This window comes from Bombus vancouverensis, chromosome 5, assembly GCF_051014615.1.
Source record: "Bombus vancouverensis nearcticus chromosome 5, iyBomVanc1_principal, whole genome shotgun sequence".
NCBI classification, from domain to species: domain Eukaryota; kingdom Metazoa; phylum Arthropoda; class Insecta; order Hymenoptera; family Apidae; genus Bombus; species Bombus vancouverensis.
This window is the reverse complement of record NC_134915.1, coordinates 4,388,134-4,415,000: the sequence shown is the minus strand read 5'-3', so window position 1 is coordinate 4,415,000 and position 26,867 is coordinate 4,388,134. Positions and strand designations below refer to the sequence as shown.

At 39.5% G+C, this 26,867-nt stretch overlaps 2 protein-coding genes across 2 annotated transcripts in view; both read right to left on the bottom strand.

The window, feature by feature from the left end:
- The window catches only part of LOC117159906 (Choline acetyltransferase), a 19,099-nt gene extending 8,516 nt beyond the window's left edge, over window positions 1-10,583 (bottom strand). The window contains exon 1 of the mRNA XM_076618418.1: window positions 10,472-10,583. The gene's annotated coding sequence lies outside the window, so the exon portion shown is untranslated. The remainder of the gene's footprint in view (window positions 1-10,471) is intronic.
- LOC143302412 (uncharacterized) lies at window positions 5,395-26,867 on the bottom strand. The gene is made up of 8 exons (XM_076618671.1): window positions 26,793-26,867; window positions 26,519-26,691; window positions 20,473-20,653; window positions 17,097-17,271; window positions 14,969-15,198; window positions 12,720-12,931; window positions 10,472-10,594; window positions 5,395-7,999 (listed from the first exon to the last, which is right to left on the bottom strand). Exons 1-8 carry the CDS (start codon window positions 26,865-26,867, stop codon window positions 5,395-5,397), a joined length of 3,774 nt encoding a protein of 1,257 aa, XP_076474786.1.

The window sequence follows — 26,867 nt, the reverse complement described above, 5'->3', positions numbered from 1 at the left end:
TTTCATTATCGTGCATTTTCGATGAACAGCCGAGTAATTGCAGGATAGAGGACGGCTGAAATAACATCGTGATAAACGAGAAACAACAGTCAGCTCGCCGTGCCATTTTCCAGACGAGGGTAAACCGCGGAAAGAAAGCAAACGGTAAACCCCCATGAAACTCGCCCGAGGCCACTCGAGAGACCAGGCAAACACTCCAACGGGAAAAAGAGCGAACACGGTCTAGTTTAATTGATTGCCTTTTTCTTCAAGAGTCTCCCTTCCTTTATTATTTCGTTATTTTTCCCATCTATATAGACTTGTCCACCGCTTGTCGTTTTTGTGGAATCGTATTTATGGTCTCGGTTCTTCTTTTCGGATTAATGCTGTGTACGTACACCTCTGTAGATGAGTATGAGAACTTGCGAAAAGTGAAAGAAACATGAAAAGCTCGAGTAATTTGGGTGAAACTGTGAAAAGACTGACTAGACTTCGATTTCGATGATTTTTGGTATATTGTAAAACTTAAGTTTTGTAAAACTTAAGTTAACTAAGGTTTTGAGTTACCTTTTTCTATGCATATAAGGGCTGGACTTGCCTAGTTTCCGAAATATTTACAAAGAACTGCTGGTGGAAGAACTGAATTCTGCGTACAGTATGCGATTATTTCTATAAGTATCAAAAATAGGAAAAGATGTCTCGAATAAAAGTTGTATGATATCAAAGAGGACATAATCTGGAGTAATTAGATTCTTTTGCTGATAGCCAAGTAGATGTTATATGAAGATGACATATAGGTTTCTTTAGATAGAATCATATAATTTTAAATACAGTAATCGATCCGCCTCGGCATTCTCTACAAAGAAAGTATTCACCTAATTATGTAGAAAAATCATTAGTTTAGAAGATATTTTAACTTTAATTTGTAAAATTTAACGTATTAAACTATCAGCTTGCGTCTTTCTTTGTCTACCGTACGTTAAATTTGACAAATTAAAGTTAAAATATCTTCTAAACTAATGACTTTTCTGCATAATTAGGTGGCCACTTTTTTGTAGAGAATGTTGAAACGGATCTATTACAGTATTTAAAATTATATGATTCCATAAAAAAAAATGTATATCACCTTCATATGATCTCTACTTGGCCATCTATGTAAAGGCTAACTTCACCAGATTATGCTCTCTTTCATACCATACTACTTTTGTCTGAAACATCTTTCTGTACTTTTGATACTTACAGAAGTAATCGTGTTTATACAACTAAAGCGAACATACTGTAGTTGCGCATGTTTGGCAACGTATGCATTAATATTGGTTGCTGGATGTCTCATTATCCGCCGGATAAAATAACGCCTAAACCAAACCTAATTCTTTTGCTTATACTTTATCGGTTTGGGTCAGGTGTCATTTTTCACACTCAGCAACCAATTCTGACATATACGTTACTATCGTTATATATCATGTTTTACTTATAGTTTATCGGTTTGGGTTAAGTGTTATTTTTCACACTCGATAATCAATGCTGACACATACGTTGCCACAGATGCGCAATTATAGGTAGAATTCACCGTAGCAATTTTTCGCGAGTATCTCAGTGACTAAACGAATTCAGCCTTTATATGTATAGGAGAAATTGTTCAAAATATCAATTTCTACAACATATTCTAAAATCACCGAAATCGGAGCCTAGTCAGTCTTTCCACAGTTTCAGCGTAATCTGAAGCTTAAGTAATTGGATGGTCGTTATGTTTTGAAAATATCTCGTCTATGGGGAGTATCGTGTCGCTACAAACGACAAACTCTACGAAATACAGCCAAGTTTCAGTTACACTGTAAATGGTGAACTGAACTCTTTTGGTGCCATCGTCTAGGGTGTTGCTTTGCTGATTCGTGGTTTGACTTTCGGGATCCCCTTGGCACATGGCCTTCGCCCAGGCCAGAGCTTCCGGGCTGGCTGCTCTGATGCAATCGATTCTTCCTAATGCGAATCTTCGAATGCCTGCGCTCTCGTAAGTTGCTACTAAGTTTCCATGCAATCTGTTCCAAACAAAAGATTTTAGACATAAGAATTTATTATTAGCTCTTTTACAGTTGTTAATAAATTTAGAGTGCATATGTACAGTATCCTGAACAATTATAAACTCAACCCTATTTTTAGATATTTCATAATATTAAAACAAAGATTGACAAAATTGTTTATATAATTTCATATTATAATATAATACAAAATTGAAAATACAACAAACAGAAATTCCCTTCTTTTGAGGTTTGCAAGAAATTAAATTTTCTCTTAAAATTATGTTTGTGGCTGTGAAAGAATATAAACTCAATTTTCTTATGTTTTCATTCAGTATTTAGTGGATTGCTCTTTATTTTTGATTACTTCTATTAAACTATTAGATACACTATCCTCTAACTTATTTAAAGTTGTGTTTCAAATAATCGCCCACATTGATTTTATTCTTTTTTTTTTTAAGTTCAACGATATTTTCTATAGTTGGCTTCTCCTGATCGTAAACTTTTTTAACCAAGAATTTCCCACAAGTTCATGATCGTTTTCAAATCAGCATTCAATACTGTTCATGTTAATAATTCTATTGCGAAATCTTGAAACCACCTTTTTTGTAGCGGCCTCCTTTTGAGAAATGTCTTTTGTCTTCTGTTTCAGTCATGAAAGGCAATAATTCGCCATGCAACATCTCTCGATATCCTGTAGCGTTCAATTTAACTTTCGCAAGAACAATTTCACTTAACATATCTAGACATGATCAGTGGTTTCTTGGAAATACTGAAGAGATAATGCAGAAAATGCGTTTGTGTCTCGAATTATTCACCACACTGTTAATAAATATGTCGGGGTTGCATTGAGGATCAGGTTGGGGGCGTTCGGCGAGTTGCCCTGAGGGGCAGCCATCGTTGCGATATCACGCAAACACCGTTTATTAACACAAATATCGAGAGTACAGAACCGGCGATCAACCCGGGGATTAGATGCTCGCGGTACTGGTGACGATGGTCTCCGGTTCGGTTACGAATACGCGGCCGACGGGGTGATAGATATGCTTAGTAGAACTCAACGTGCACTGTTCCTGATCGTAAGACGCTCCGTGCTTCCTCGCTCAGATCTCTAGCAAGAATGCCCCAGTGCCCGTCCCGAGGATGCCCGACCCTCGTGTCTCCATCGGTCGCTTTTGGGACCAACCTGCCTGTCCATTAGGAAACTCTTAATTGCCGGACGTGACCTAGGTTTTATGGCGGGTCCTCGGGCTAGCGGTACTCGTGTCGCGCAAGTGCCTCAACTTTGGGTATTCATTGTCTGAGGGGCCCGTTGGAATGTTTTACTGCCCGGTACTTCCTGTACTGGAGGTCATACTATCGCTCTATACCTTTGCTAGACAAAGAGCCCGTCCCGTCGACCGCGGCTACGTTGGGCGACGGGCCGTCGCCCCGAGCCAAAGCTCACCATCACCAGTCTCGAACGATTACAATCGGATTAGCTAACTGTCATTGTTTGACTACAGCTATAGTAGACCCTGGAGTACACTGTTGCTGGACTATCCCAAGTTCTAGGTGTTCCGGTGTTCTTCCCTCTCCGACACGGCCATCCTGACTGTCACGCGTCCTCGTGTGCCACTAAAACATTGCGTTTTCCCGTTAGACTCGATGTGACCGACGTTATTAATCATTCGGACGAGCCAAGGGCCCATTTCCGCAGCGGACCTCAGCTCGGAGATTTGACGGAAACGAGGGGGGGGGGGGGGAGGAAACTAAGATTAGTAGCGCGTAAGTCGTATTCAGAGCGTTAGTAGCGCCCTGAGAGTTATCGGTCAGACCGCAATGACACGACGGATCGTTTTCGATTTCGTACACCGGTGAGTCTCAGGTTGTTGGATCACAGGACCACACAGAGCTTGTCGTGCAACGCGGAGTGCCCCACTGGGCGTATCACAAGAGCGCTGAGCGCCACACAGGGCGTAACACAGAAGCGCTGGGCGCCACACAGGGCGTAACACAGAAGTGCTGGGCGCCACACAGGGCGTAACACAGAAGCGCTGGGCGCCACACAGGGCGTAACACAGAAGCGCTGGGCGCCACACAGGGCGTAACACAGAAGCATTGGGCGCCACTCAGGGCGTAACACAGAAGCGCTGGTTGCACGAGGCTTGTGTGGGGGCGCTATGACTAACGTTATAGTCATAGGGTTAAGGATCCTCTGAGATCGGTGTACTCACATTGCTATTCTCACCATCCTTGTCATCACCGCAGACGTCCAACTCGGCAGGGACGCAACTGTCTGGGGCCTTCCTTAGCCTATCGTGACTGTCCTTATACGATCTTTTGCCGTCTAAGGTTTCTAAAGAGTACCGGTCTCCTTCTAAGATTTCCGCTACCACGAATGGGCCCCTGTACTTGGGGTCCAACTTCGTCTGGTTTCGCTCTTCGTTCTTCCGCAGCACGAGGTCGCCAAGGCTGAACCGAACTATCCTAGCTTTCTTCTTATCGAATCTGCCTTTATCGTATTTGGCACTCGCCTCTATGTTTCTTAGGGTTTGTTGTCTTGCTTCGGCCACGTCTATCGTCTTTTCTTCTACGCTGTCTGGTACTATCAGGTCGTACGGTCTTACCGCTTTACCAATCAGCAGTTCTAAGGGGCTCGCCTTGGTTACGCGGTTGGTGGTGCAATTTAGAGCTAGTTGTATTTCTCCGACCGCGTCTTGCCACGGCCGCCCGGTCTTCTCTACCGTTGTGAACATGTTCTTTAGTGTGCTCATTACTCGCTCTACCTGTCCGTTGGCCCTGCTCGCACCGGTTGCTATCAGGTGAAGCTTGATGTTTCTACTTCTGCAGAAGCTTTGGAACTCCCTGCCTGTGAAGCACCTTCCTTGGTCCGCTATCACTCGGCAGGGGCTGCCGAATAAGAATATAGCCGTCTTGAGAGCTTCGACGGTGCTGCTGGAGTCTATCTTCCGGGTATGACGCAGGTGTACAAATTTGGTGAAGGCGTCAACCAACACGACGACATACTCCTTTGAGTCCCCCTTCCCGCTCAATTTGCCCGTGATATCCATATGCACGGTGTGCCAAGGTATGCTAGTCTTGGGTATGGGGTGTAGTTCAGCCTGTACCTTGCCCGAACTGGCCTTCGAAACCCGGCAAGCATGGCAGTTCTCGACGAACTTGCGAACATACTTCGCCATCCCCTCGAACCAATAATGCTCGTACAGTTTCTCCAGCGTTTTGTTCCATCCCAGGTGCATAATTGACTGGTGCACATGGTTGATCACCGACCATCTAAAACTTCTCGGGACAATGGGCAGGCACAGGGTCTTGCCTCTTCTTTGTATTTTGCGGTACAGGGTGCCGGAACGCAATTCGTAGGTGTTCGCGACGTCCTCGGCGAGCTCTGCGCTCTTTAGTTTGCCGACGATTTCGGGATTTCGGGATCGCGGCGTTGTTCTGCTAACAGCCAGTCTCCGGAGATCTCGGCCATGTTGATCTCCTTCTCTGCGACTTTATTGGCTACACGGTGGTTCGCGTCTACGGGGTTTCGCGAAAAGAAGTCTACGTGGGCCATGCGCTTACCCTCTCGATACGTGATGTCAAAGTCGAACGTTTGTAGGTAAGCCCACCACCTATGAACCCGGTCGTTCAGGTTTACTTTGTTACTAGAGGCTTTCAACGAGTTACAGTCGGTAACAACTAGGAACTTCCGCCCGTGCAGGTAGTGTCGGAAATGCTTAACGGCGTTCACGACCGCTAACGTTTCCAGCTCGTAGGAATGATACCTAGACTCCGCGGGGCTGGTCCGCTTGCTGTAATACTCGACTACTCTATTCCTACCTTCGACTTTGTGCATCAGGATAGCTCCATATCCTTCCGAGCTGGCGTCAGTATGTAGTTCTATGGGGTGATTGGGGTCAAATAACATTAGCACCGGCGCGTCGGTCAGGACGGAAATCACCTTCTGTCTTATCTTTTCGTGCCGATCCGTCCAAGTGATATGCTTGCTACTAGAGGTGAGTGCGTATAGGGGTTTCATCACTTGTGAAAATTTGGGAATGAATGTCCGGAAGTAAGAAGCCAGGCCTATGAACTGCCTGAGCTGCGTGACGGTCGACGGTGCAGGTAAAGCATTCAGGGCTTGTATCTTTCCCGGGTTTGGACGAACTTCTCCGTTACGAACTACGTATCCCAAATAAAGCACCGACGTCTTCAGGAAGGAGCATTTCGCGAAGTTAAAAGAGAATCCGGCATTCGCGAGGGTGTCCAGTACAACTTGCAACCTTTCTAGTGATTGATCTATCGAGTCGGCGGTGATTAGGACGTCGTCCAGGTAGACAACGACGTAGGAATACGCGAGGTCGCCCAATGCCCGGAGGATGGCCCTCTGGAAGACGGAGGGCGCATTTTTCAGTCCAAACGGCATCGTGATGTATTCGTATTGACCATCGGGGGTAACGAACGCGGTATACTCTGTCGAGTTAGGGTGGATGGGGATTTGATGGAACCCGCTGGCCATGTCCAGGGTGATGAAGTATTTCGCGTTTTGTAGTCTCGCGATTTGGTCCGCGATAAGGGGTAAGGGGTATCGATCCGCGACCGTGTCTGTGTTCAGCGCCCGGAAATCTACGCACAGTCTGTCTGAGCCGTCCTTCTTTTTCACGAGTAAGATGGGGCTCGCGAACGGTGAGTTACTGGGTCGCACAATTTTCGCTCTAATCAGCTCGCCTATTTTCTCGCGCACTATCCTCCGCTCTTCCTCGCTAAGTCTGTAAGGGCTCCTTTGCACGGTAACATTAGGGTCGATTAGCCGTATCTCTAACTGGCCCGTGCTTACGCGGGTACGGGGGAAGCCCGTAATGAACGAATCTTTGAATTGTTCGAGAACCGAAATTAGTCGACTTTTGTCACTACCGACTACGTCCGTGTCGACCGCATTAATATCAACCTCGGCTTCGGGGGTTCTACTACAGGTATTAACTATCTTTGTTTTACAAACTTCAACGTTATTTCGCGTGATATTTACGTCGAATCCCTGGCTCAAAATCTCGCGACCGATCATGATATCGTACTTCAGATAACTATCGGAAAGGACGTGGAAAGCTATCTCCAATGTAAAACCGTTAATGCCTACAGTGGACAAGATCTGGGATGTACTCTTAACACACGTGTTCCCTATTCCTCGCATTACCACTATACCCATCTTCCTTTCACCGGAAAATTTCGAGGCGGCGGATTCCTTGATTAGCGAGCATTCGGCTCCGGAGTCGAAGTAGAACGGGTACGACTCACCCCGATGGCTCAATTCGCCCGTTGGGGACTCCACCGCGCAAACGTCGACTCGCCGGGTATTGTCGGAGTCAGATGCCCGCTCCCGCGGTGATGGACAATCGGACGCGATGTGGCCCTCCCCGCGGCACCTAAAACAGAACACCTTGGACGGTGCAGCCGGTCGACCTCCTTCTGGGCGTCGCGCGTTCTTCGGTGGCCCGCTCTTTATCCTCCTGCGGCAGTCCGCCAGTTTGTGTCCGAGAGCGCCGCAGTAGTGGCACCTGGGCCGACTAGCGGAAGGCTTGAATCGTTTGGCTTCTGGGCCCGTCGGCGGGTCGCTTGTCGGGGATGCCGGCCCCTTCGCGAAAGCGACAGCTCTCATTTCCTCTAGAAACTGGCCCTTGGTCTTGATGTCTTTCCCAACCGCTATCTGTTCGATGCGATGGTCTCGTGGGCTCAAATGATTAAGAACGACAGCGTTGATTATTTCAGCCACAGTGGCATTCTGCCACTTCGTCTCCAGGAGGGAACGGACGCGAATGGCATAAGCAGCCATGTTTTCGTCCTCCTGTTGTGGTTCCCGGAGCATGTTCATCAGCGTCGTCGTCGCCGTCTCTTTGCTACCAAACCGCGTAATAAAAAGCTCCCTGCACTTTGGCCAGGTAAACTCGTCGCCGGTCACTATCTGCGTGAGCCAGTGTGCCGCCCGACCCTCTAGAGCACTATTTAACGCAGAAACTAGCGCGCTGTCCCGTAGAGGTTATCCTTCATGAGTAGGTCAACGGCCGAGCACCACGCGGCTGGATCGGCGCCCGCGATCGCGGGGTTAAAGCGCGGTAGCACTATGTTCCTAGGTTCCACTCTCGGTGGTGGCACTAGCGGCTTCACTATCTGTTGCACAAGGGTTATGAGTCCTTCCATAGGATCAGGTTGGGGGCGTTCGGCGAGTTGCCCTGAGGGGCAGCCATCGTTGCAATATCACGCAAACACCGTTTATTAACACAAATATCGAGAGTACAGAACCGGCGATCAACGCGGGGATTAGATGCTCGCGGTACTGGTGACGATGGTCTCCGGTTCGGTTACGAATACGCGGCCGACGGGGTGATAGATATGCTTAGTAGAACTCAAACGTGCACTGCTCCTGATCGTAAGACGCTCCGTGCTTCCTCGCTCAGATCTCTAGCAAGAATGCCCCAGTGCCCGTCCCGAGGATGCCCGACCCTCGTGTCTCCATCGGTCGCTTTTGGGACCAACCTGCCTGTCCATTAGGAAACTCTTAATTGCCGGACGTGACCTAGGTTTTATGGCGGATCCTCGGGCTAGCGGTACTCGTGTCGCGCAAGTGCCTCAACTTTGGGTATTCATTGTCTGAGGGGCCCGTTGGAATGTTTTACTGCCCGGTATTTCCTGTACTGGAGGTCATACTATCGCTCTATACCTTTGCTAGACAAAGCGCCCGTCCCGTCGACCGCGGCTACGTTGGGCGACGGGCCGTCGCCCCGAGCCAAAGCTCACCATCACCAGTCTCGAACGATTACAATCGGATTAGCTAACTGTCATTGTTTGACTACAGCTATAGTAGACCCTGGAGTACACTGTTGCTGGACTATCCCAAATTCTAGGTGTTCCGGTGTTCTTCCCTCTCCGACAAATATGTTGATACGTTGCTCAAAACAATGAAAAATCGCTCTTATGAATGGTTCTATAGCATCAATCAAACGAACAAGCTATATAGACTTAATGTCTCTTAATAAGATATGTTATTCGTATGACACTGTGATACATTTAAGACAATAATTTGGAAGATAAACTAACATAGCATAAAAGAACGCATGGAATGGATATAAAAAGTCGCAGTAACATGAAGAAGGAACATCTCATAATAATTAGAACGTAATTGTTTTGAGCAGCGTGTTAACATAAGCGAGGACCATTGTGACACTTCGTAAATAGTAAATAGTAGCTATGTATACCTCGAACATTTATGCAGTTGTAGGTAATTCAAAGAGTTACACATAGCGCACTATTCGGTTTTTTCCTACAATTTAACATACACACACACGCATTAAAATTCCCTCAATTTTCCGAATGCTAGTAAAATTTTTGTTTATAATAAATATGTTTATAACATTCTTCTTTCCACGTGTTTGCCTTATACTAGCAGCTTCCTTTTACGCAAATGTCAATCATATGAAAAACGTCTTGTGTAAATCGATAGATGAGTTTATTATCTTTTTTGTCAATCGATAAGCGTGCAGGATGTTAATAAAGCGACTGAAGGGTTTAGAAGCTCAATGTTCACAGAGTGAAGTAAAAAATGCTTAACACGCTGAATGCCACGGGGGTCACCGGTGACAACTTGTCGGTAGCGCCATGGGAGCCATTATTACCGGCACGCCAATATTAGTAGAAATACATAATTTGAACAAATGTCAATAATTATAAATTTTTCATTATTACCATCGTTACTACAATGGTGTAACGAAATTAATGCAATATAAAACATAAAAATAGTTGTATTTATACATGAAATATAGACCTATTATGTACGCATATTGTTATTATCATATTAGATAAACTGCTCAAAGAACTTTCCTTTGTCTGACAGTACTCGACATCGTTTGGAGGGATTTGATAAAAATGTATCGTCAGTGGAATTGCTTGACGCATAGTCTCCATTTGAAATTATATTAACTTTAAGGGCTAACTAAAAAATAGAAAACATGAAGTGCAAACATTTGTGTAGCATATAAAAGTATAATAAACGCTCTTACTTGATTGTTACACGCTCTAGACAAGAATAAACACGTGGAACAATTATTTAGTAACACGAAGAAACAATATGAGATAATTGATAATCGCAAAAAATAAGTGAATCGCGCGAAATCGCACTTCAGCGCCATGGGGGTTACTGGTGACCCCTGTGAGATAATTCATTAAACATGATTATACACCGCAGCTTATCTCTTGTAAGTAATATTTCAACATTATTTATATCGCATAATAAAAAATTCATCATGACGCCACGGGCAATCCCTGTAACTCTAGCGTGGCATTCAACGTGTTAAAGATTAAAACCTCTAAGATCAATTCTTTCGTTGTATGATTTAATTTTGTATCTCACCGTATAGATACTTTTAGCAATTTAAATTTGTTCGCAGTAAACAATGAATATGGAAAAAATGGCAACTATTGAATATAAAATAGGTACTCACCTAAAGTGTGTAAATTGTAATGCTAGTTGTATATAAACATCTGGACTAATCTTGTGGGATTTTATAAATTCCTTCGAATATTCTTGAAACCATAAAATACAAAGGTCCAGGTCCTCCACCAGTCTATTAATACAATTATTATTATATATTACATATTATATGTTATTATTATTTTTTTTAAACTATAATTATTAGTTATTATTTTTTTTACTATATTTAATTAATAATTGTATGTTATTATTAACATCTATTATTAATATAAACGGGTAAAATATTCGATCGAGTTTGTTTCTTATGAATGTTTAGTCCTTAACGCTCCAAATGTGCCTCTCACTCACCACCGACGTGCGGCGCTCTACTCTTTAATAAACCATTTTCGTATTACTTTTATAACAACTCAATAGTTTTATCATTTCCTTTGGAATATCTTTTCAAATATTTACGACGATCCTTCGCAAGTAGTCAAATAAACGACACCCGAATACGGGTTACGCGGCCCTACCGGAAACTTTGCTGACACCCGAATACGAGTGTCGTGGCAGTTGTCACAGGGTAAATTTGACTCCGATAAGATAGTTAATCCCAACCGTCTTATCATGAGTCACCGCCAGGGTAACATCCAATCACTCTAAACATGATACATCCGTACAACCAAAATCCAGAGTAACATCCAACCATATGATAGATCCGCACGACCAAAGTTTTTCTCCCACTCCAACAAATAAAAGAATATAAATACTCCGCCCGAAATCACCCGAGCTAGTCTGCCAGTTTGCAGTCTGCATAATTCAAAACTACCCAAAACTTTAAAAGTCTATCGTTATGAACATCATAACATCATAAAAAGAACATCATAAAAAGTTTATTATCAATCATTGTATAAGTATGTGGAAATAAAGAGCTCGATCTCCTGTTTTGAGATCGACACTTTTTCAATAATTTGTTAAATTATTACGCGACATAGTCAACGTGTTAACGTTGGTCGCCCAGCGCAATTCGGCTAAGTTTCCCGCGGGGCCCAAATCCGACCGTCGGTACGCTCTCATGGCAGATATCCCAGATCTTTCATTTAGTCGAGAAGCATACTTCTTATGAGACGCACATCAGCGATTTTGTCATCCTTAAAATGTTCAGTAGATAGCGTGGAAATATATTTGAAAGTGAGGAGAGTAGTATACAATAATGGAAAAACTGGTATGTGATACTGGAAAAACAGAAGTGACCAGATGGCCTCATATGCCACTACGATACGGAAAAGCATCAAGTAGTATCGGAAATTATCACTACATTTACATTTGTTCTTAGGAACAACTGTAGTAACTGCTCATATTGTATACCAAACAGCCACAAACAAAAAAATTCAAATAAGAAAATTTCGGGAAATTTTCGTTTCCGAATGATCCGATGTGTCCTCAGGAAATACTGTGCCCGACAACCATCGGAAAAAAACGAAGGTGTCCCGCCATTTGGAGATTCGTAAGAATCAGCAGGGCAAGCCTATAAAAAGGATGTGCGCCCTATGTTACGAGAAGAAGAGGCAAACTGTCGCACGCCAAGAAGCAAGAAAAAACGTAAAAAGAACTGCAACATATTGTTCGAAGTGTACAAAATCGCCCCAAATGTGTTTGGAATATTTTAACGAATACCATGCGACATAGCATAATGTAATATTTTATCCAGAATATAAATTAATAAAAAGTATGGTATAATGTATTTTTAGTATTTTTATGTTATATATCCTATATATAATATTCTATATTCAATTAACTCCAACAAGAAGGGCGTCACCCATATTTGGGTTACGGGGCCCCCACGGAAGCATACCAGTCACACAGATATGGGTGACGTAGCGACCAACGTGTTAAAATCTGACACTTAAAAACTTACAAGTCGAAGTATGATGAGAATAAGTTGGAGTTGCCGGTCGATATTCACAATTAAAAGTCGGAGCGTTAAGGGTTAGTATCGTCATTGATCGTGAGTGTAAAGATCTCAATCTGTATACAAAATGCAATCTATATACAAGTGCAAAATTAAAATACATGAAAGTAATATAGATTTCAAACGATATAAAGATTCCATCACTCAAAATATGATGAAAGTCAAGGATAAGAAAATTGCTTTGCTTCGTTTTTCAGAACGTCGAGATTAAGACTTTAGGAACCGGACCATAGTATAAAATGTTAGGAAAAGTAAAGTTTAACTACGAAGTTTTTTTGACAATCGAGAATGTTTCATCGTTACTCACGCGTCGAAAGATATCATTGCATCTTGGATATCGCTGAGGCTTTGTTCGGATAGGTGCCATTCCAGCTTTTCTGGCGCAGGTAGATGCGAAGGTACCGTAGTTTCCTCGGGTGGCGACATGGCATCGACCTTTTCTGTTAGTTCTTCAAACGTAATAAAAATTGCTGGACCTTCGCCGGCCGAATGTTCGTAGTTCATGCCCCACATTCCGTCCTTGGTAAACAGACAAGTGAAATAGAGTATACAAATAACGTGAGATGATACGTATAATAGTCGATCTAACCCTTAGCCGTCCTCGTTTCAATTTGACACACTTTTCCGGTAGAATATTATATTATTCGGCCATTTACAGAACAATTTTCCTGAAATTTGCTGACTTTGACACGCGAACGAAATCTGCCACCTGTGAAGGAGAACTGAAGAGCGCTTGTGGAAAACACTGTAAGCGTGAAAATTGGAAAATTTTGAGTTTTTAGCGGAAAATGCTCTACATGATAATACTGCAGCACAGGATCGAAGTGCAATTTCTCTTTCTAAATGTTATTTCTATAATAAATAATTTTGTTAAATACTAAATAACAGTTAGTTTTTACTTTCTACAGGAAAAGATATAAGAATTAATAGAGAAGAAGGAAAAGAAACCTCACGCGTCAATGTAATCCAAATTCACGAAAAAGAAAAGTGTATTCGTGGGAAAGCCTGTATATATCACCCGTTAGTTGTAAGGAAAACTCGATGTTCCATTCATTTAGACAGATAGCATAGACAAAAGCCAAGAAACGATTGAACATTTCACTAAGTGCCAAACATCAAACTTTTTAGCACAGAGAGAAACCTTCTGGAACTTATTTTTGAAATTTCATTTGTTTTGTTTACTATAAAATCTTAAATGTACGAAATAATCCAAATGCGTCACAAAATTTTCCATTTTTAGAACTGTTGAGATATGTGTAATTTTCTGTGCTGGACTGAGTTAAGTGCGTAGTACAAATACTTATATGTATATATCAGTGTGTGGAAGTATGTGTGTGTGCGCAGCGTCTCGAAACAAAGAAATGTAAACAGTCAGTCGGTTAAGAGTCGTCGATGAAGAGTCGGGTATAGAAGGTGCTGAGACGTGTGCAAGTGTGTATCGATAAATATATAAAGAATCGTCCATGTAATAAATATATCATTATTTTAGTAATAACTGTCAATATAAATTTAATGTTCCTATAACATTATTTCGGCTTCAAAGATCCACAATTCTCAACAAGAACTAATATGTTCATCAGAAAGGGAATTGTTTTAGTAGAAAAGTTGTATGTGCTTCTTAGTTGTAGAAAAAACTGAATGTGTCATTCATTTTAAATTTGCATGCATTGTAAATACCAATACTGTTTAGTCCTAAATAACTTATATAAAAATAAAAAAATATGGTTTTTCAAAATGTTCTTTTTATGTTCATTATTAAGCTATATCTTATAACGTTCCGAGTAAGTATTGTTATAAAATTGGTGATATTTAGTGTCTATGTGTTCGACCATGTCTATCGCATGTCTATCGTTTTTAGTGGCACCTATATTGAGTGCAATATTGTTCGTATATGCAGAGACAATGTTGGAGTAGTAGTAATTATTTGGAAATAGAAATTATCTCTTCAATTTTATACTACAGTGTTCCCATTAGCAAGTAGGTCATTACGCGATAAAGGAGCAACAGTTTTTTATTTTTCCACTTACAGTGTTGTCTACAAAATATCTCCAATCATTTCCATCTTATCGATGTTCTATCATTGTATCAAGTTCACACACGAAGGATACATTAAGTGGCGAAAATGAGTTAGTCGTTACTGATTGTTACGAATTCGGTGGATCGAATTCAGGATATTGCATCGGGAGAGAGGATAAAGCGATCAGGATGCTTTATTGGCTCAAATATAATAGCATGAAACGAGAGCAGAAAGAGAGAAATTACAAATTATCATGGAAATGTGCTAGCGACCGTAATAGAAGTAACGACTATATTATCATCGAAGTAACCACCAGTTATGTACGTGTACATATGTTTTCGAAGTTTTCTTCCCATTCCTATGCGGAATGACAAACCGACCTAGGAACTTGGATGGGAAAATGAAACAGATCGCTCGAATAAGAATAACTCTCGAGTGGGCAGAAATAACGTTGCGCGGAGAAAAAGTTGTTGCTTCAATGTGAAACTACAATTTTTCTCTTAATCGGGTATAGCGTGTAGTTGTAGGTAGGTATATACCTTGCCAAGAATAGCATGGAAAGTTTTATCGAACCAACGATTTGCACCCAAATGTCTGGAACCTCCGCCGTGGAGAACATGATGAAGCACGTTAGCGTAATCTCGGTCGCCGATCCATCGATCTTCCTTGTTCAGGGGATTATTGAACGTCGTTGGCAGTACATCGTCGTCGATGCATACCACGCACAGACATCTCTCCAGCAATTCCAGATTGTGCCGATTTTGCTCGTCTGCAAAATTCTTTTGCCTTTATTTCTTTCTTTGGGTTATATTATCGTTTATTACTCACGTAATTACAGTTTCCTATTAGAATGTGTTTCTTGATTGTGTATTTAATAAGAGCAAGGGAAAATCTCGCACAATTGACTAGCAACGATTCTTCCATGAAAATGGCATACTGTCGATACATTGTCGACGTTATAAGAACTCTTAGTGATGTATGTAACTTTGAAATGTATTGCTTCAGTAAAGTCTGAATCCATAAATTTTATCGTTGGTAATCGAGATAAAATAATTATAGGCATACGGAATATCTTATTTTTCAAAATTTACTGTTATTCAATCATTTTTTTTAGTCGACTCGTTTGAGCTCAATAATTTTTACTCCTCGTTCCTCGATTCAATATGAATGCTTATTTGCAAAAATTTGTCAACCTGTGCACGAAAATTCTAGCAAATTTAATAACGTTAATATAACACAATTTTGTTCGTAAAACGGTTCGTGAAATATTTCATTTTATTACCTTTCAAATTAGAAATAGCTACAAATTACCTTTTTCATTTTATTTTTTGTCAATGTAGTATGAAGTTGTTCCAAATCAAACTTTAATGCAATGAAGCAAAAAGTGCAAATTTAATAATTACTTTATAATCATATAAATTAGAATCTTTAGTAATAAAACATGGAATACAACAATTGCATACATATGCACAAGACTATTGCATACATATAGATAAATTTACAAACATTTATAATCTTTTCCTTCTCAAGACAAGAGGCATAAACTTTAATTTGTAAAAATTTTAGAAATGTCGTTTATTGGCTGGTCATGTAATAAAATTTTTCGGTTGAAGATAATGACCTGATAAAGGGTTAAAGATACTTGCTCTGCACGACGAGGGAACGAACCCAACCACGTATCGTCGTTAGCTTGTTACACCTTCATTCGATTTATAGACGTAGGTCGTAGGTTGTCATTGGGTAAGGTCGGGTTACGAGGATAATGGGAATATTGCGAATATTGGCGAGAGCAGAACAGCCGGTTAATTATGCCGTAGGAGGGTATGTAGCAGCAAGGGTTGCCGGAGAACTTGCAACAAGATTACTCTAACTGCTTGGCAATGGTGTGAGTCGTACCTTCGTTTGTACAGAGTATATCGATATCAGCAAATGGATATAAATATTTCTTGTTCTTTTTTCTTTAACATTTTATAATATGCTGCAATCTAATAAACTTTATAGTTCGAAAATCTCTATAAGACTACAACTTTATTCATTTGTGCTGCGAAAACCTCTAGAAGTCGAGATAAAACTCACTTTAACTCGAATTATTTGCCACCTGTCCAGATGCGTTATTTTACCTCTGAAACTTGAATTTGCAATAGCCAGACCTTTGCAGGTCGAAGTTTATCTCTGCAAGTCGAAATGCAACTATAGCTATGCCGCGTATCACAAGATGTGAGAAACCAATCCTTCGATATTGTTTCCTTTCTTCTAACCGTTAGGATCGCCTCTAATAACGTAAGACGACACAGGTTGTATTCTTACTGCTTCGCCCTTCGAACACGCGCGTAAAAGGCTAATCGTTCATCAGTCGAACGCGTAAATGCCATGTTCTACGTCTGTAGCTTCTGCAATTGTGTACATCGAATAAAATGTGTTCTAAGCGGAAGCTTAAAATACTAAATTGTGCCTTCGTACGAAGCTTCCGCATGTCGAATTTTCATTCGCTAAACTTTTTTTACTCGGAAATTTCGGCAAGTCGTAACCTCTATAACTCGAAGATTTTATTTTTAGTTGGATGTTTTAATTCCTGTATTAATATATCAGTGTGACTATTGCAAGGGTGTTGTATTGGTAAATTAATCGCATAATTACTGTTAAAGAGGAAGTTATAAACATACGTACGTCTGAGTAATTCTTCTCTAGCTTTTGCCCAAGCTGGTCTTTTCATCGTTGTGAGGATACCGACTGGCGGAGTTCTAGGATCAGCTTTAGTTGCCATGATCTTTAGAATTTGTTGAACTAATTCGGCTTCAGTTATGCGCCCTCGGTCGGAAGCCCTAACAGGCACGCTATAAAACTGTGAAAAAGTTCACTCTCTGAATTTATACATATCCATTGATCCGAGTATCTCGTTAAATATTGCAGCGATGAGAAAATAACGATTTTGTGAATGTCAAATCAGTTTGCACACTGTAGTATTATTGCTTTATTCGACTAAATTAATGGAAGAGTGTTTGTACAAAACACTGTAAGTGCCATGATAGAAAAATTCTGATCTTTTGGAGGAAAATGTTCCACATATCAATGAGAATACTGTGGTATAGAATTTAAGTGGAATTTTTCTTTCTAAATAGTTATTAATAATGCCAGAAAATGATGTCACAACGTCGCCCCTGCAGAAAAAAATGTGCCAATAAACATTAGTTAATTGTCTCTTGGCTTTTGTCTTATGCCATCTATCTAAACGAATGGAATATTCTTTTCTTACAACTAAGAGGTGGCACATACAGGCTTTTCTCCAGATACCATTTTTTTTTTTATGAATTTCGACTACGTCAATGTGTAACATCGATAAGATTTCTCTTCCTCCTGAAAAATTTGTTTCTTAGCATTTACAGAATTTTTTTACCAGCACTCTTCGATGATTCATATTGGAGATTTCGAAAATTGACTTTGAGGGCTGTTTTCAGTCTTTTAACGTGCATGATTGCTGATAAAAATATGTAATATGTAATGTGTAATATGTTAATATTTAGATCTTACATCTACATATATTCTATAAGCTTATACATATTTTTTGTTTTTGGCACCTTCAAGTGTTTCTTTGTCACGTTATTTATGTATCTTATATACGTAATATATGAGTGGATAACTTGTGTTCGTCTAATCTTTCAATTCCAGAGCCCGAAATTCAATTTCGCAAAGTGCATTCTTGCACTGTTTATATTTACCAATTTTTGAACTGTATCTATAAAATGTCTATCAATGTTTTCATATTTTATAACCATATATGTACATATAAAATATACGAATTATGTATATAAGAAAATTTAAAACAGCGATAAAAGAACTAGTACCGTATTAAGAAGATAATTCTTTTTCAGATTTGTATTTCTTACAATTTCCAGTTTCAAATGACGAGATCATTTAAAAATTTTGTATTCTCCAATTTTCAAAAGCAAGTAATTTTAGGTGAGGAAAACGTTGGTTGAGAAGTTCTTAACTATTTGATCGAATTATATTAGAAAATTGTTATATTATTAAATAATATTATGAAATATTCGTGCACTTACTTAAGCTTGCATAACTTAAAATAAGTAAAGCGTAAATAGGAATCAAATTGCACGTGTATGAGTGGAACAGCTGGCGTGAAACGGTATTTCTGTAAAATAAATATGAAACGAAAAGAAATGAGAATGACAAGGGAGAACAAAAGATCTTCAATTGGATATTGTTTGAGAAGATTTGTTTTAATATGTACTGACGTATACAGTATGTCCGCGTTAAATGTATACGCACAATTTTTTATGCAAATGTCTATGCAATTATTTGATGTGTAAGTATCAAAAGTACAAAAAGATATTTCAGATAAAAGTTGTGTGGTATCGAAGGTGACTTAATCAGGTGTAATCAGTTTTTCTGTAGAGAGGTCATATTCTGTAGAGAATCATACAACTTTAAATACAATACAGTTTTCAATGGAATCATTTAGTTTGAAATACAATAGTCAAGTCGATAGCATACAACTTTTGCCTGAAACATTTTTTCATATTTTTGATAATTACAGAAATAATCGTATATATATATACTTAAAACGTACACACTGGATGCGTATGTATGGCAGATGAAAATTTTTAGATAGATATATATGTCGGAGCGGACATTAGAATTAGGGTTAGGGGCGTGAAACGAATCTTCGTTTGGGTTACACGTTGTCGTTATGCAATAGAGAAGATATTGACTAGTGCACATACGATTATTATAGAGCCGGACAAGTAACCGTGGTAGTTAGGCACTCGAGAAGCTAATGACAATGATCCTAGGTTCAATAACGAATCCGCGGTCGACGGGATGATAGATGAACGTACTCACAAAATCTAAGTCGGATGCGTGATATTCACTGGTAGTAAAGGGTTACTCCTTTCATCAGTGAGATCGCGAACGAGAATGCCTTTCCCGTCCCGATGATGCCACAGAGGAAAACTATAATGGGGTGTGTCTAAGGATACGAGATCATCGGATTCGTCGAGAAAAGCCTTCGTTCAGAAAGTAAGGGAAATTGACGTTGCTGCTAATTGGTCAATCTCCATATCGGTGGTTAGAAAAAGATGCTAGCCGCCCTCGAGGGAAAGTTGCTAGTGGGAGACCGCGCTCGTTGAAAAATATGTCTCCCCTATCTTCCCGTAGTTGGGACAAAGACTGTTTGTCTGTTTGAAGGACTTTAGTTAACTAAACCTTAAGATTTATAACGGGCCCTCGGGCTAGCCGAACATGTACTGCGGAGACGCACCGACATCTGGCAATCATCTTACTCGAAGAATAGGGTCTGCGTGTGGCGAGCCACGGGACAGAAACCGTTGGAATGTTTACTGTCGCCTGTCGCCACGAATATTTCCTTTAAGGAGAGCTATAGAATTACTCCATACCTTTGCTAGGCAAAGCGTTCATCCCTTGACCGCGGCTACGTTGGGCGACAGACTGTCGCCTCGAGCCAAAGCTCACCGTCACTAATCTCGAACAATTACAATCGGATTGAATAACTACAATAGTTTAGTTACAGTTATAGTAGACTTTAGATTGCAATGTTGCGGGGCTATCCGAAGGTTCCGGTGTCCTTTCATCTCCGACATATATATAGGTAAATGTAAAAAGTCAATAAATACGTGCATGTGTAAATGTAATATCTGAATATAAAAAGGATCTATGAAGGATCCATGAAGGATCTATGAAGGATGAAAAATCTAAAAAGGGTCTATATAGAAAAATTTTGCTGGACGCAAAGCATGCGTATTTGGAGAGACTAGATTCTTAATAGATTGTTATTAATTCCATCTTTACTTGGTCATTAAATATCACGGTATCTTCAAATGTATGTTTGAAATTTAAGTATAAATTCCATCTATTAACATAGCCACGAATCCTATTACCAAAAAAATCGATATAGTGGCGAAAAGACGTAGTAAAGCAATAGAATGTATTTACTCATTACTAAAGGTCCTTAGATCACGTCGCTAGAATTTCACGTAAAATGTTTCGTTTCGAGTATTTAGAAATATACCTGATTATGGTGAGCAACGATGATATGATTGCCCGATGTAGTTCTATCAAGAATAACTTGCTCGTCACCGTTTGACCCTGGTCGTCGATATATTCGGTACATTTGGTAATGTTGGGCCATGCACAGAGGTTGCATAGTCTTTCCATCTTTCGATTTCACTTGTTCAATTTCCAAACCGGATCTGCGATAAGAAAATATTGCACTTGTATAATTTTAACAATCTCATTATCGTAGTTACCGATCTTCTTCTTGCAAGGATTTTTTCTTCCTCTTTGCTTTATCGTTGACTAAATGAAAGTTCGCATTTTCTTTTACGAGACAGATACATATACAAGGGTCAGTCAGATATAAACCGAACTTTATATTTCTTTATATTTTGCATAGTTTTATTTAATAATTCATTTAAAATAACTTTATTTAAGAATATTTTATAGTTTTGTATTTATATATTATAGTTTTATATTTCAGTAAAATATTTCAGAAAGAACAATCGAGTTATTTTTCGACGTATTTCGACATATTCGAGTTATTTGTCTCTATATACTTTTGCCAGAGGATCGGTAATTTTTTCATTCCAGTTTCGTAGAAAGTGGAGGGCTGAGTCAGAAGCCAATTGCACGCGAATTACTCTATTTCCTCGTTGCTGCTGAAACGTCGTTCTCCTGATCCTCTTTAAGTAATCGCTGTCTTGCGGAACCGTAGCTCCTTCTGAATGATGGAAACCACGTTTCCATGATTAATATTAACTTTCGGGCAGATTTTGTCGATTGTTATGCGTCGATCGTGCTCGATCAGTTCCCCAACAGCATCGATGTTTGCTGGCGTTACACTTGTCTCACGCGTCACGGACGCGACGTGTTTTGAACGTATCGACGTCCACTGGAAAACGTCACGCAAACACTCGGGTTCTCGATAATGTTTCATCCCCAAACTGTAGTCGCGATTTATGCAAAATTTCAGTGAGTTTTGTGCCCTCAATGATTAAAGCTTAATAATTATAACTTGTGCGTCGAAAGGCGGTACTACTGTCTCGCTCATTGTATTATCGACCGAAGAAACGATAAACAGAGCGTCACGTGAAGTGGTGTCAACGTTTTTAAAACACGGCTGTTTGAACTTCCACGCAGACCCATATGGATAAGCGACATTGTGCAAGTGTGCATTCTATAAATATTAGGTGTACAAATGTATGTCGGGTTGTGATTAGAATTTTGTAACAACTCTTCACGTGAATTAGCCATTGTTTCACAAAGCCGAGATTATATTTACACGTATATACAAGACTATCACAAAGCTTAACAAATAATAAGTCTAATGAATAATAAGTTTGACGAATGATAAAGTTAGTGAATAATAAATTGTACGAATGATAAGTTTAATGAACACTAGTAACAATGTTTTTGGGTTCAAACGAATCCACGGTCAACGGGATAACTCTTTACTAAGCGTAAACTAATCTTAGGCGCAAAATACGATTGTTGAAAATGCTCGATGTGTCACTCTCCAAGGCAATCGCACGAATGTCAGCCTCGTGGAGATTTTTCTCGCTGTATGATTGCATTTGTTTTCTATACTCTTCTCTATATACTCTTTTCTATACTCTTTTCTATACTATTTGTTTTCTATATAAGCATCGAGAAGGTTGCAAACGCCCGTTGCTAGGCAGTCTCTGCCTGAAGTTTGATACACACTCGTTGGAAGCATCGAGAAAGTTCCAAACGCCGTTGCTAGGCAGTTTCTGCCTGGAGTTTGATTATTAATACAATGTACGTCCCATTGTATCGGCACCTCCGAGGCAACATCATACGTGGCTAGGCCCGCTCCCTAGGCCGCATGCCGCCACAACCACATTTCTCGGAAAACCCATACAACCACTCCAGACCTCTGTTAGGCAAAACGTCCATCCCGTGACCGTGGCTACGTTCGGCGACCAATTGTCACCTCGAACCCAATCTCGCTATCACAAATCTCGAACAATTACAGCTATGATAAAATCTAAGCTAGAGTACTAGAGGATGTTCCCAAAAATTTCCAAGGAAAGGCTTCGGCTTTCCTTTCATCTCCGACATGTATAACTCCAATTTTTCAACGAACCCGAGGTTTACTTGAGAAAAGATACAGAATGTTATTCAGTCAAACTATTCGCCGTTGCTTTCTATAATTTTGAGTCATCTATCAGCGAAAAGATGAATTATGTCAAATGTGTCTTTAGACGAGATCTGATCTTCAACGATTTATTCCATCCGGTGACTAGTTGAAAAAGTGAGCATCGAATAAAGCGTGTTGCAGTGATCGGAACTGGTAGTCATCTAAAGCAATAATGTCTAGCGAATAAACTGGCTCCAGCAGCATGTTCTACATAAGACTCGTTGCCACGTCTTCTGTCGTAGAAGCAGTGTGATCCAGTATTGTCGTGCAGAAATTTCACAGGACGTTCTCCTTTGTTTTGAACGTTCCATTCTTCCATAATGAAATTCATCATTAAGGTCATAGAAAACAAAAACAAATACTTTGTTTGAATAATAATAATTTTTTAAATAAATTTCCAGCTCCATCGAAAAATTTTGATTATTCATTTATATACATCTAATAACATATGATTAATACGTATATAAAATGAAATCTGACTCCTTATTGGTGCGATTTCTTCAATCGCCAAATCGAAGAAAAAGAACTGCAGTACCTTTTCTGTAATTTATCGCCAGTATGTTTCTCATAACCGGTCGATCGTCATCTCCACTGTTGAGTGGAATTCCCCTCCACAACTATAAAAAAGTTAAAACTGAAATGTGTAATCCGATTTCAATCGTCCATGAGACAATGATGAAACTATTCCTTTTCTGATTGTTTAAAATCAATATTTTACTAACATATTTGTGAGATTTTTCTAGTTAAAATGAGACCAAACAAGATATAGCTTAAATTACATTTATATGTACAGTAAACAGGCGATAATTGCAGAAAAATAACCCCTCGTTGATTGTGTCACAGACGAAATTCGAGCAACTGTATATAACAAACCGAAATTCCGAACGCCTTATCGCGTGTGACCGTCCGGTCAGCACCCGTTCTCAGCCGCCTGAGTGGCATTCGATCACTCCAGCCGTTCTCCGAATTTTACACTAAGTATAAACAAAACCTTCTCCCACTCCAACGAATGGAAGAATATACATGCTCCCTTCAAAATCATCCAGTCAGTCTAATAAAAAAATTCTTAACTAATCCAAGTATCGAAAGTGTATCATCGCGAACCGAAAAAATTGTATAAATTGAGTAAAAAATAAAAAGAACTTTATCTCCTTTTCGGAAATTAACAAGTTCCTTACTTTTTACCTTAATTTTATACGACAATTGCATGGTCGGCATCCCACCACAGGGAGGAGGTTTCCTTTAACGCATCGAGAAGTTCGACAACCCGCGGTGGTCGAGTGGTGTAACGTGATCCAATGTCAGATATCGCTGAGACGATGTACGTAGATGCAAATTTAAAAGTGAAACTTTTTTATTTTCAACGTTTTTTAAATTAAACTTTTATTGCCGTATTTGTGAAACTTTTCTGATTAAAATGAGACCAAACACGACATAATTATATTTATTATACACTTTCCCAAATGTATTTGATTGTCATGTATAGAGTAACCAAATATGCGTCAAATTATATCGTGTTTGGTATCGTTTTAACCAGAAAAAGGTAACAAAAATGTTGATAAAAGTATCATTGGTCACAAGTTAAAAATAAGAAAATTTGATTTTTGAGTTAAAGGGTTCAGCTTCAGTCGAGGACTTTTAATGTTCGCTGAGCGCTCCGATTCTCAATTCCTGTTTCTCTTTCACTCGCGTTGTTTTTCTTTACGCTCGAGACGTCTAAGACCTCAATTTTCAGAAGTAGAATTGTTCCTACCTTCAAATAATTGTAAAACCTGCGTCCCGACTTTTGTGCAACAATCCAATGTTTATTGTATATATAACAGACGAAAGAAAATAAGTTAATGTCAGTCAGTAAACAAATATGCTCCAAATTATATCGTGTTGGGCCTTGTTTAATTAAAAAAATCTCGCAATTACATCGGTAATAGATTTATTCAACAAAAATTGAAAATAAAAAAGTTCTGTTGTTACATTAACATTGTCCAACCGATATGTTTCTTTTCATCAGTCGACTCTCGCACCACTTTCTCTTATTATTTTGTTACACAGTTACCATTATTATATAATTATCACAATTATTATCGTTATACAATCGAGTTCTGTACACCGATAATTCATCGCCGAGGAAATTCGATTTTCGACCAATTATGAAGAAAATACTGTATCTTTTAAAGCAGCAATACGATTCACTGTCAGTCTTAGTACGTCTCGGCGAATTTGCGTTAGTTGCCGAAAAGAAAGAGGCACTCGCAGTCGGTGGTTCCTTCCCGTCCGGATACAGGATACCGAGGGCTTTGAGGCTTTCTATGCAGAAGTATCCTTTGCGTTTCGCTCGCGTCTCGACGAATCTCTCTTTATGGCCGTGTTCTATGGATCCTACAAGCCGGATTTCCTCGCAGACGTGCTGCTCCCTCGGTAAATTGATTTTGCTGCGGCTTCTTTTTGTCCTCCGCTCGAATCACCGTCTCAAATGACGAAGCTCTTCCTTCTAGTGCGAACCGTGTTTCTTCCACGTGCGTTCGCCTTCTTCCACCTCGGCTGTAAGCCTCGCGTCGGCGATTAGCTTATCGTTAGTCAGCCTCTTCTAAGATGGTTCGAACCGTATCCGGGATAAAGGCGTTTTTTTAAAAGACTCCTAACTTTCGAATCTCCTCCCCCAGTCGTTCCATTTCCATTTTTCTTTCTGTTTCCTTTCCTTTTCCCTCCACTCTCTGACTTTTATACTTAAGAAAAATGTGAGTCATAAGAAAAGGCGACCATTCTTCTTTGATTCATTCAAGCATTACGTTATTCATAACATCATTCATATTCATAACATTATGACGACTGATAATGCTACGATACTTATTTACGAATCTTCTTACCCATTTATTATTCTTACCTTTTTAATTTATTTTAATGTACACATTTAATATATCAAGTTTTGTACAGAATGTGTGTAGATTACAAACGTGGTTTTTGCAATTAACGCGCGTAGAATTACGATATGTATATTTTTCATGTATGCGTACATACGGTACCGGACGAAAGTATTCATCTTTGAACATCGTTGAAAATAGAATAACTTTTTTCAAGCGTAATTTTTTTCAAATTGCACGGGACGACTTGAGCTTTCGCGAGAAGTTAGAGGCATTAGTTTATTAGATGACGCGTAAAAAGAGTTTTTGGAAAATTGCAGTTGGTCGAAATGGCAAAGAAAAAAGTAAAGAAAGATTTTTATATGGTTTCTTATATGGGCATTTAATGAAAATTTAAACAGCTGATTTTGAGGAGTTATGTCAGCTATATGCACGGTGAAAATTTCGTCGAAATCGGTTGATACAGAAACAACTGGCACCGAAATATGGGCAAAAATGTAGATTTATTATCTTAATCTATATCTTAATCTTAATCTATATTTATCTATAGTTATCTTAATCTATATTTTATTAAATGTTATTTTTATCATCTTTAACTGTTTGTAGCCCACAGAAGCTTCAAGCGATGCCCACGAAATTTTCAGTGTGTATATAGCTAACATAACTCTTTAAAATGTGTTATTTAAATTTTCATTGATTTTCAATTACATAAAGAAGTTACAAAAAGTATCCTTCGCTCTTTTCTTCGCGGTTCCAACAGATTGCAACTTTTTCAAAATTGTTTGCCCAATTTGAAAAAAGTTATTCCGTTTTCAAAAGTGTAAGAATACTTTTGTCCGGCACTGTATACAAAAGCTGCGAGGTTTACAATACGGTACTGAAATTTTAATGTTCTCCTATCGAAATTGCCTAAAACGTGTTTCCATAGGTACGTTCGATTTCTTTGAAGAGATCATTCTACCCGCAATACTTCCTTAATTAGGTTCATATTTATAATTTGTGAATTCCATCATTAAGTATTACGAAAAGGCTATTCTTACCTATCTAATACTTCTTGATAGTTTAGCAGCTCTGTTAAAAATCTGGCGAGGAACACTGCAGCTTCTTTCTGGTTGCTAAATGTTTTGGGCCTTGCCGCAAGGCCAGGGTTACTATTAATTGGTAAAGCCAGAGGCACAGACAGGTACATGTCATTCAACCACCAATCGGTTGCCTGTTAACAGATAAGAGAAGAATTTTTTTACTTTGGTTTATTTCATTCACTTTTTTTTCTATATAGGTATTTATTATACTTTACTTTGTCACTTTATTTACTTTATTTATTTCATTTACTTTTATCACTTTATTATACAAGATGTTGTTTCTGGTTTTTATAGTTTTCAAAAACAT